The 12,546-nt window shown below is 41.9% G+C and overlaps 1 protein-coding gene across 6 annotated transcripts in view; it reads right to left on the bottom strand.

Annotated features, from left to right (window-relative positions):
• Window positions 1-601: 601 nt before the first annotated feature.
• Window positions 602-12,546, bottom strand: part of LOC135511864 (neurexin-1a-like) — a 918,691-nt gene continuing 906,746 nt past the window's right edge. For all 6 annotated transcript variants that reach the window (XM_064933362.1, XM_064933358.1, XM_064933359.1 and 3 more), the window contains one exon: window positions 602-2,969. In XM_064933362.1, coding sequence (XP_064789434.1) covers window positions 2,662-2,969 — 308 coding nt within the window. In that variant the 3' untranslated portion in view covers window positions 602-2,661. The remainder of the gene's footprint in view (window positions 2,970-12,546) is intronic.

Below are 12,546 nucleotides of genomic sequence, written 5' to 3'. Positions count from 1 at the left end.
GTTATAACCAGCTGGGTGCATGCTGTTCAACTGGTTTAATATTATTGGTTAACATGTTACTGTCATAACCAGCTGGGTGCATGCTGTTCAACTGGTTTAATATTATTGGTTAACATGTTACTGTTATAACCAGCTGGGTGCATGCTGTTCAACATGTTACTGTCATAACCAGCTGGGTGCATGCTGTTCAACTGGTTTAATATTATTGTTGGTTAACATGTTACTGTTATAACCAGCTGGGTGCATGCTGTTCAACTAACATGGTTATAATCAGCTTATGTTACTGTTAACCAGCTGCATGCTGTTTATAACTGTTATAACCAGCTGGGTGCATGCTGTTCAACTGGTTTAATATTCTTGGTTAACATGTTAACTGTTGGAATGAAGGTCTTATATTGTTCTATTTGATAATGTATGCATGGATGAATAAAGTAAGGTATAATTTAAGCAGTTATAAGGATAGCATGTACAGGGTCTTTCTAGGAAACGAAGATAAATGACTTTAGATCCCGATAAGAAAGAAAAAACAAAGGTAGACCAATGAACCATTTAGTAATTAACAAAGCACAATGATTTTACCATAGAACCTCATACAGTAGACTGAAGTTCACTTTGGTAACATTTTATTTCAATTATTCATTTCATTTTTCAAAACTATTTTTTTTATAATAAATGTTACTGAGGTCAATAATAAAGACATTGTCACAATTCGAACATAAAACACTGTAGAAAAAAATAGCACATGTAGAAATTAAAAAGAAATGAACAATCAAAGAATTTATAATAGTCCTCATTATTTATAGGTCATAGTAGCACTCATTCCAAGTCCATCAGGTCACCAGGACAGCAGAACAGAGCTGACAGTAGAATGACAAAAACACAAACGGTTCAAATGATCTCTTCCTATTTCTTCTTCAGTTTGTTTGCATCAGCCCAAGCATACACTAAACAATCATGTTATAGGACCACTTATAGGAAAACATACAGCAACATCATCAGTAGTATACGTCTTCATTCATACATAGCTAGGTTTAGTTTGGGGGGCAGGTATAGGGAGGAAGGCCATCCGTTACTGTTACTGCCCCAGGAACTGGGAAGGAGCAGGAATGGGGAGAAAGTTTGTGATACCCTGGAGACATGACCTCATCCTGCATATCATCATACCAGGTCTCTACTGTCCACTATCATTACCTTGTACAGTTTGAGGACGGTCAGGCTACTACTGGGCGGGGTCAATATATCTATTAGATCAGGTTGGCATTTGTATAAAAACTAAACAGATGTTTAACGGGGGAATAAAGAATCCAACTGAAAAGAAAAGTAAATGCCGATCAACATCATCATAAAATCTTCTATATCTAGCAACACTTAGTAACATTTAATTTGGTATTTTTGTCATTTTTTTATTTGTTTTTTATTCCAAAAATGGTTGGAGGAGGAGCAGATATAGCTTGCGTGGTCATCTATACAACAGGCTATAAAACACCACTTTGTCACTGTCCAGAAAGCACATATAGATGTGGTTGTACTGTATATAAACATGTACTGTAATAAGATACGTTTGCGTGCATGGAGTGTTCCAGTATCAGAATGATCGCATTCAGAACATTCAGACTTCTCCTTCCAGAATTCTGTAAAACACTTTGCCTTAGTTTTCAACAACAGTGTGGAATCTAAGGCATCATGATTTCTTAACTGGCAAAGATGAATCTTAATCATAACTTGACATAAGTCTCTCTAGATCAAGATTAATGGGAGGCCATTTTGTCTTTGCACTGTTGATAGATCAGGCAGCCAAATGTACCTTTAGTCTGTGTTTTGGCCATCATTGTTCCTTTAGTCTGTGTTTTGCCCATCATTGTTCCTTTAGTCTGTGTTTTGCCCATCATTGCCCCTTTAGTCTGTGTTTTGCCCATCATTGCCACCATAAAAAGTGCAAATACTTTGGCTGGTTAGTCAAACATACAGTAGGTAGCATATTTATCCTTTCACTTCCTTCTTCACTGTTACCTTGCCTTCCCATTATGCCATCTCTTTTCTATTCCCTCGTCATCTGTTGTTGCACATGTTTGGTGTTGGGTTTTCTTTATTTACCTCATTTGTGCGTTTTAAGTATTTTCTCATAGAAAAGTTCCCAGTTAACACAAACACAGGATATGTAAATTAAACATTGGAGTTTATAGTTGTACTATATCTTCCTCAATTGTATACCTCTCCTCGCCCGTTTGCATCTCTCTTCTCCCGTTTGGATTACCAATATCCTGGTAATAAACGGAATAAAACTGAACAATTGGTTGGATTGTTTGTTGGTTTAAGATGTATAGGTACTCCTGTTGATTATTCTGCAGTTCCAAACCCTCTTCAGTATAGTCCAATAGAGTACCTCTATCTCCCTGGTGCTATTTCCTAAAGCCCAGTTTGTTGGTTTTAAGAATCTAAAGGAAGATGTTCTGTTTTATTTTTTAGTCCATTTGGCATTTGGGTATAACACCATCCCACCATGTCTTGGGTAAAATGAAAGACACAATGTTATTTTGTAGTTTTTGTTGAATTTCGTTTGTTCATTATTATACACTTTTTAGTGGTCTTCTGATCTCCTGATTGGTCTTCTCGAGTCAAAAAGTTTGTCGGGCCAGTGGCGAAGACCAGAGACAGTAAGGATCACACGTAATACTCCTTGTCCTTATTCTTCTTGCTCTTAAAGGAGGTCTTGGCTGCGTTCGGCGGTTTGTCCTTCACCAACGTCCCGTTGGACTGCGATGTGTTACTGATGTAGTTACGGCTCTCGTCCACATGGTAAGATCCCTCGTCCCGGTTGCGGTATTTGTACATGGCGTAGAGCAGGATGAGGATACAGAGGGCGGCTGCCGCTATGATGCCAACCACCATCCCTGTGGTACTGCTTGACTCACGGAACACCCCCTCCGATGGACCTGGGTAGCCCTTCACTGCCGGGCCTGTTGGGTTAGCTGTGGAGAGGGAGAGAAAGAGAGATGGAGGAAGTGGTTATTATAAGTAACTCATATTCAACAGAAGATAGCCTATGCCATTCCACACAGAACACATTCCATAGAATATAATATGCTACCAAAAAATACTCAGAGTAGTAAAACAATGGAAGTTTATTTTCAAATTCATTGAAATTCACACAATGACAACAGATTGGCAATGGATGTATATCAGGAGAATGAACATCATTATAGAGTATGATCAATATCTTCAGCCGATATGAAGGTGTGCTAGCACATTCCAGATCCCCTGACCTGAGTGGAACTTAACAGAGTCAATTCATTCTGTTTTTATGACTAACTCATAACCAGCACCAACTTACCAACAACACCTCAACCATTACATGGATGATCTCACCCACAATAACTCATACTCACAGCTCAAAACTCACACACATTAAATGAAAAGGCAAATACGGAAGAGTAGTGATATGAGGACATGTTGACAGTCCGTGATGACTCAAAGTGACCAACAAATGATAAGACAATTTAGAGGAAAACAGCCTTTCCATTATGATGCAAATTAGGGTGCATTCAGAAGGTATTCACACCTCTTGACTTTTTCCACTTTTTCCACATTGTGTTGTGTTCTAGGCAGATTTTTGGACACTGGTCGACACACCATAATACCCCATAATAAGTGTAATTAAGTTTTTCGAAAATGTTACAAATTAATTAAAAATTAAAAGCTGAAATGTCTTTAGTCAATAAGTATTCTTGCTATGGCAAGAATAAATAAGTTCAGGAGTAAAAATCTGCTTAACAAGTCACATAATAAGGTGAATGGACTCTACATTATCCAGTGCCCGTGCTCCAAATTACAAACCGGGAAGACCACACGCGCCCTGGGATATGGGTCATAGAACACAAAATCTCTATTTGAGCAAGGAGGAGAACTACCCTCTAGCAGCCCACGTTATTCAGTACCAACACGCAGTCAATGAACTAAAGATCTGGGCTATAGAGAAAATGCGGAAGAATGGGAGAGGAGGTGATTTTGACCTTTTCTTACTTCAAAAAGAGGGTAAATGGATCCATCTCCTAGACACTGTCGCCCCCAACGTATTAAACAAACAACTAGATCCGAACTTGTTTCTCTAGTATACACAATCCTTCTTAGACTGATCAGGCTTTTGTGTATTTCCTTGCTCTGCTGAGTTATTGATAATCGTCACAATGTGCCTTGCGCGTTTTTTTACGCACCCGTGCATGTACTGTATTTTACACGCAGCTCTGATAGAGTAATCCTTTACGCACCTCCTTTGTATACATTCCTACGCGATATTTTTCATGTTGCGTCTATACACTGACGTGATAATATTGTAGATGTGTTTTGTGTATAGTTATTTACCTGTCATGTGACATTTACCTGTCCTCACCTTTACTTCTAGAGAAGCGTCAGCTTCCATCCACAAAGCTGCTCGAAGAAGACTAGTAATCGGAACTCATTGCAGTTGTGTGTCCTGACTGCTCCTACATGTTCAGTTGAAGTCGAAAGTTTACATACACTTTAGCCGATAGCTGATCATATTTCAACCACATCAAATATTAATCCAAGCCAAACTGACATTTTATCAGAAACATGTTGGGGGATTTTCACAGCTTTCTATTTCCTTACAACCGATTAAAACTGATGTCATTTGGACAATTCATTCTACAATTCATTCTATAAATGTATGACATTATTCTGGTGAGCACGGCTTTATTTAGTCTTCTAAGGCAAAATATAATGACAGAAGAGAAGCTGCAAGTTGACTTATACATAGCCTATGAAAATGTGGGAAAATCTAAGCAGAAATATATCAGTATTAGGCACACAAAAAAATCCTGCACCCCCTGTCAAAAAAATCTTTCCATCTGAGTGTAGCCTACTATATTTACGGTTAGGGTCGTGTGCAACCCTCAGATTTGGACTTTCTCACATATAGTCGGGCGGTTCCAGATGGATTATTAGCTATTGTGGGTGGGTGCGGGTGAGCAAACATCTAACCCGCGCACCACAAGTACTTTCTGAAGTTACTGTAAAAACTAGCAACAGAATGATCCCCATCAATTACAGTATATTCATTTTCAATTAATTCAAATGAATAGGCAATGGGCAATGCGGCCTCTTTAATGAACTCTAAATGTTTGACAACAGTGGGTTAATAACTGACCTACACTGCATTTACGGGAGGAATTTGCACCAGCTGAATGGGAAGCTGATTAGATATTAGACAGCCCACTTTGTGTTCCGAGTGCCATCCAAAATCTAATCCATCTTAATTCATCTCCCTCTGATAGGCCTCCACTGTTCTGTTTTGCTCCACTGTTCTCTCTCTCGCTCTCATTTCAAATCAAAGTTTATTTGTCACTTGCGCCGAATACAATAGATTTAGACCTTACAGTGAAATGCTTAGTTACAGGCTCTAACCAATAGTGCAAAAAAGGTATTAGGTGAACAATAGGTAGGTAAACAAATAAAAACAGTGAAAAATAACAGTAGTGAGACTATATACAGTAGTGAGACTACATACAGTAGTGAGGCTATATACAGTAGTGAGACTAAAACAGTAGAGAGACTATATACAGTAGTGAGGCTATATACAGTAGTGAGACTATAACAGTAGAGAGACTATATGCAGTAGTGAGGCTATATACAGTAACGAGGAAATAACAGTGGTGAGACTATATACAGTAGTGAGACTATATACAGTAGTGAAGCTATATACAGTAGTGAGACTATATACAGTAGTGAGGCTATAACAGTAGAGAGACTATATACAGTAGTGAGACTATATACAGTAGTGAGACTAAAACAGTAGAGAGACTATATACAGTAGTGAGGCTATATACAGTAGTGAGACTATAACAGTAGAGAGACTATATGCAGTAGTGAGGCTATATACAGTAACGAGGAAATAACAGTGGTGAGACTATATACAGTAGTGAGACTATATACAGTAGTGAAGCTATATACAGTAGTGAGACTATATACAGTAGTGAGGCTATAACAGTAGAGAGACTATATACAGTAGAGAGACTATATACAGTAGTGAGGCTATATAGAGTAGTGAGGCTATATACAGTAGTGAAGCTATATACAGTAGTGGGACTATATACAGTAGTGAGGCTATAACAGTAGAGAGACTATATACAGTAGTGAGACTATATACAGTAGTGAGGCTATAACAGTAGTGAGACTATATACAGTAGTGAGACTATAACAGTAGAGAGACTATATACAGTAGTGAGGCTATATAGAGTAGTGAGGCTATATACAGTAGTGAGACTATAACAGTAGAGAGACTATATGCAGTAGTGAGGCTATAACAGTAGTGAGACTATATACAGTAGTGAGGCTATAACAGTAGAGAGACTATATACAGTAGTGAGGCTATATAGAGTAGTGAGGCTATATACAGTAGTGAGGCTATAACAGTAGTGAGACTATATACAGTAGTGAGGCTATAACAGTAGAGATACTATATACAGTAGTGAGGCTATATACAGTAGCGAGGCTATAACAGAGGTGAGGCTACATACAGGCACCGGTAATTCGGGCTGATTGAGGTAGTATGTAGATATGGTTAAAGTGACTATGCATATATGATAAACAGAGAGTATCAGTAGCGTGAAAAAGGGGTTGGCGGGTGGTGGGACACAATGCAGATAGCCCAGTTAGCCAATGTGCGGGGACACTGATTGGTCAGTCCAATTGATGTATGTACATGAATGTATAGTTAGTGACTATGCATATATGATAAACAGAGAGTAGCAGCAGCGTAAAAGAGGGGTTTGTGGGGGGGCACACTATGCAAATAGTCCGGGTAGCCATTTGGTTACCTGTTCAGGAGTCTTATGGCTTGGGGGTAAAAACTGTTGAGAAGCCTTTTTGTCATAGACTTGGCACTCCGGTACCCCTTGCCATGCGGTAGTAGAGAGAACAGTCTATGACTGGGGTGGCTGGGGCCTTCCTCTGACACCGCCTGGTGTAGAGATCCTGGATGGCAGGCAGCTTAGCCCCAGTGATGTACTGGGCCGTACGCACTACCCTCTGTAGTGCCTTGTGGTCGGAGGCCGAGCAATTGCCGTACCAGGCAGTGGTGCTCTCTCTCTATCTCGAAATGCCCAGTCTAAGCTCCTCTCTGTCCTGGTACCCCAATGGTAGAACAGGCTTCCCCCTGAAGCTAGGACAGCAGACTTCCTGACGATTTTCCAAAAACATCTTAAACCCTACCTCTTCAAAGAGTATCTTAAATAATCCCACAGCCCCCTCCACCACCTCCTCAACCCCCCACAAAAATACATTCCTTTTGTGAACTAACACTCACAGTAGGTTTTTTTAATCCCTTATTAACTCTGACTGCTGATAGCCACTTTGAGGAAAAATGCACTTACTATGACTGATGTGGTGGTCTCACCTAGCTATCTTAAGTTGAATGCACTAACTGTAAGTCACTCAGGAAAAGAGTGTCTGCTAAATGACTAAAATGTTAAGATAAAGTATTTTTCACACACTCATCACTTTCTCGCTATTCCTGTTCCTAACATAATGGTTGATGTTCTGTCTTTATTTTCAAGTGCACAGTGTGATGACAGATTACAACTCGCCAAGAAGAGTCAGATCTAAGAGACAAAACACTGAAGACAACGAATGATTCAAAGCAGAGGTGGGTGTCCTATAACCTCTGACCACAACATCGGCCATCATTTTCTGTTCATTTCCCGATGAAATCGCCGCTGTTCCCTCAAGTGTTTGTTAATGTACACATCCCTTTTCTTCCTCTACCTGAGGAGGCTACACTCAGGGGAGGCTACACTCAGGGGAGGCTACGCTCAGGGGAGGCTACGCTCAGGGGAGGCTACACTCAGGGGAGGCTACGCTCAGGGGAGGCTACGCTCAGGGGAGGCAACGCTCAGGGGATGGCTACGCTCAGGGGAGGCTACGCTCAGGGGAGGCTACGCTCAGGGGAGGCTACGCTCAGGGGAGGCTACGCTCAGGGGAGGCTACGCTCAGGGGGCTACGCTCAGGGGGGGCTACACTCAGGGGAGGCTACGCTCAGGGGAGGCTACACTCAGGGGAGGCTACACTCAGGGAGGCTACACTCAGGGGCACAGGAGGCTGCTGAGGGGAGAACGGCTCATAATAATGGCCAGAACGAAGCAAATAAAATGGCATTAAACACCTGGAAACCATGTGTTATTATTATTATACTCATTTTTTTGTACTTTTACCCCTTTTTCATGATATCCAATTGGTACTTACAGTCTTGTCCCATCGCTGCAAATTCCCTATGGACTCAGGAGAGGCGACGGTCGATAGCCATGCATCCTCCAAAACATGAGCCTGCCAAGCCACACTGCTCGCTTAACCCGGAAGCCAGCCGCACCAATCCACCATCCAGCTGGCGACTGCAGTCAGCTTGCGCTAGAGCGCAATGGGATGAGGAAATCCCGTCCGGCCAAACCCTCCCCTAACGACGCTGGTCCAATTGTACGCCGCCTCATGTGTCTCCCAGTCACTGCCGGTTGTGACACAGGCTGGGATCGAACCCAGGTCTGTAGTGACGCCTCAAGCATTGCGATTTAGTGCCTTCGACTGCTGCGCCACTCGGGAGGCAAGTAAAGCATGTGTTTGATGTATTTGATACCGTTCCACTTATTCCGCTCCACTCATTAACACGAGCCCGTTCTCCCCAATTAAGGTACCACCAACCTCCTGTGCTGAGGAGAGCACTAGAGGTGGGAGCTAACAATGCTAACAGACAGACTGTGTCCCAAGTGGCACCATGTTACCTAGGTATATAGCGCACTACATTTGACCAGGGCCCATAGGGACTATATAAATACATAAATATATATAGGCACTATATAGGAAAAAGGGTGCCAGTTTGGTCAGTCACAGATGCAAGGAAAAGAGTAGAGAGTGCAGTAGTGTAGGTGTGCAGCTAACAATGCTAGCAGTCAGGAAAGGACAGGAGTAGAGAGTGCAGTAGTGTAGGTGTGCAGCTAACAATGCTAGCAGTCAGGAAAGGACAGGAGTAGAGAGTGCAGTAGTGTAGGTGTGCAGCTAACAATGCTAGCAGTCAGGAAAGGACAGGAGTAGAGAGTGCAGTAGTGTAGGTGTGCAGCTAACAATGCTAGCAGACAGGAAAGGACAGGAGAGTGCAGTAGTGTAGGTGTGCAGCTAACAATGCTAGCAGTCAGGAAAGGACAGGAGTAGAGAGTGCAGTAGTGTAGGTGTGCAGCTAACAATGCTAGCAGCAGGAAAGGACAGTGCAAAGCAGACAATGCTAGCAGACAGGAAAGGACAGGAGTAGAGAGTGCAGTAGTGTAGGTGTGCAGCTAACAATGCTAGCAGTCAGGAAAGGACAGGAGTAGAGAGTGCAGTAGTGTAGGTGTGCAGCTCAGGAAAGGACAATGCAGTAGTGTAGGTGTAGCAAGACAGGAAAGGACAGGAGTGCAGTAGTGAGTGCAGTAGTGTAGGTGAGCAGTAGTGTAGGTGTGCAGCTAACAATGCTAGCAGACAGGAAAGGACAGGAGTAGAGAGTGCAGTAGTGTAGGTGTGCAACTAACAATGCTAGCAGACAGGAAAGGACAGGAGTAGAGAGTGCAGTAGTGTAGGTGTGCAACTAACAATGCAAGCAGACAGGAAAGGACAGGAGTAGAGAGTGCAGTAGTGTAGGTGTGCAACTAACAATGCTAGCAGACAGTAAAGGACAGGAGTAGAGAGTGCAGTAGTGTAGGTGAGCAGCTAACAATGCTAGCAGACAGTAAAGGACAGGAGTAGACAAGAGTTAGCACAGCTAGCGATTGAGTGTGACGGAGCCTAGCGACAGATTAGATTTGCCCGTGACAAGCCCACTTATCCTTGAAGGCAGGTGTGAAGAAAAGGCTGGCCTCGTGGGCACAAGCCACTGGCTGACACGCTGACAACACTCTCCTCCTTTTCCTCCTCTAGCTAACATTATGAAAGGAGAGGGGAGCATTTCTAGAGGGTTACTTTGGTTCAGGGTCAAAGATTTGACAGTGAAGATAACGTGGCGGCTGGCGGAGGGAAGAAGAGGTGGTTAAGGAGAAAGGGAGATGGGAGAGAGCAAGACAGAGAGATAGGAGGAAGAGGAAAGAAAGAGAAAACGAATGAGAGAAAGAGCGAGAGAGTGAAGTTTGTCAAGCCACCTCTCTCTGACCTCACCCATCATCTTATCAACTGTCACCCATGGAGATGGTGGCGGTGACAGCAGAAGGGGACAACACATGAGGCAGGAGGGCTCTGTAAAACACTCTAGGAGTGGGTCATATGACTGGGTTATATGGCAACCCTGCTGTCCTCACCGGGCCTGATTCAGAGTGAAGATCAAGCTTGCACAACTAGGACCTTTGCTTGAAATCATTCATTGATGTCAATGGCAGACTTTGAGAAAATTCTAATTAAGAGCACGGATCTCATGTCAGAATACCACCCAGCATGCTCAGTCTCCCACCCTCTTGATGGTTTTCTTCTGGCTATGATACATTTATAGAGATAATAGAAACAGATTGTTTTTACTTTTTCCAGCTGTGTGTTTTGAATCGGTTGTCTTCTACTCTCTATACTAATCTCATGAAAGCTCTTTTCCTGTCTTTTCTTACCCAAAGCATTGTTTGTGCAGTAATGTACTAATAGCACATGATGCATGTTAATGGAGCCCAATTAGTAAGATATGGAGAAGATATAGAAGAAGGAAATCATGGGAACGTTGTTGACATGAACATCAAATGAACTGTACCCTGTAGCTACCTCACTATGATATGACAATGATTTACATTTTCCTTATTCTTTTTTTTGTCAGATTTATACATGTTTGAAGGTTTTTAGTTCACCTTTATTTCACCAGGTAGGCCAGTTGAGTAAAAGTTATCATTTACAACTGCTACCTGGCCAAGATAAAGCAAAGCAGTGCGACAAAAAAAACAACACAGAGTTACACATGGGATAAACAAACGTACAGTCAATAACACTATAGAAAAATATATGTACAGTGTGTGCAACTGTAGAAGATTGTGGAGGTAAGGCAATAAATAGGCCATAGAGGCTAAATAATCACAATTTAGCAATTAACACTGGAGTGATAGATGTGCAGATGATGATGTGCAAGTAGAGATACTGGGGTGCAAAAGAGCAAGAGGGTAAGTTATAATATGGGGATGAGGTAGTTGGGTATGCTGTTTACAGATTGGCTGTGTATATGTACAGTGATTGGTAAGCTATAGATGGTATAGATTGAGCAGAGGGTGAAGAAAATGACTTAAACAAACACTATTTCTAGATGAAAGCAGTAGCCTAATTGTAGTTATTACATGAACAAAGAGGGAGCACTGTGCTGTAAGTATCACTACTTAGCAGATTGGTCTGGAGGGAGGGAGTACTGTACAGTAATATCACTACTTAGCAGACTGGTCTGGAGGGAGGGAGTACTGTACAGTAATATCACTACTTAGCAGATTGGTCTGGAGGGAGGGAGTACTGTACAGTAATATTACTACTTAGCAGATTGGTCTGGAGGGAGGGAGTACTGTACAGTAATATCACTACTTAGCAGATTGGTCTGGAGGGAGGGAGTACTGTACAGTAATATCACTACTTAGCAGATTGGTCTGGAGGGAGTACTGTACAGTAATATCACTACTTAGCAGATTGGTCTGGAGGGAGGGAGTACTGTACAGTAATATCACTACTTAGCAGATTGGTCTGGAGGGAGGGAGTACTGTACAGTAATATTACTACTTAGTATTGGATTAGCACTCTGGTCTCTATTGATGTATTTGGCCAGACAGATTGACCTTCATTAGTTAAGGATTACTAGACTTTAGTCCTTAATGAAGTTTATAAAACTATAGAAACAACCCATGAAACAACCCATGAAACAACCCATAAATCATCAGTTTGTGTCACTACCAGCAGCCACTCTATATTACCTAATACCACCCACTGGGTGGCACATAGCCAAGTGGTTAATTAAGAGCATTGGGCCAGTATCCGAAGTCACTAGTTCAAATACCTGCGCCGACTAGGTGAAAAATCGATCCATGTGCCCTTTTGCAAGGCACTTTAATCCTAATTGCTCCTTCAATTCGATCTTGTTAAGAGCGTTTGCTAAATGACTAGAATGTAAAATATAACCCTTAATGCACTTGAAAGCTTATTAGCCTGTAGTACAGCACCAACGGTGTCTATGAAACAGACAACCCATATAACAACCTACGAAACACACGACCCATAGAACAACCTACGAAAGACACAACCCAAAGAACAACCTACGAAACACATGACCCATAGAACAACCTACGAAACACACAACCCATATAACAAACCATGAACCATGACCCATAGAAAAACCTATGAAGCGCATGACTCACCAGTTAGCGTCACTCATGCGGTACATGTACAGTAAGATTTAATATTATCTTAAATCAACCCTAAATGTACGTTAAGGACTATTAGAGCATAATCATCGGTTTGCCCAACTCATGCAGTAGATGTACTTTAGGACCACCCATTCATGAGTTTTGTGTG

This window comes from Oncorhynchus masou, chromosome 24 (genome assembly GCF_036934945.1).
Source record: "Oncorhynchus masou masou isolate Uvic2021 chromosome 24, UVic_Omas_1.1, whole genome shotgun sequence".
Lineage (NCBI taxonomy): Eukaryota > Metazoa > Chordata > Actinopteri > Salmoniformes > Salmonidae > Oncorhynchus > Oncorhynchus masou.
The sequence above is the reverse complement of the archived record's forward strand: the minus strand, read 5'-3'. Positions and strand labels throughout refer to the sequence as shown.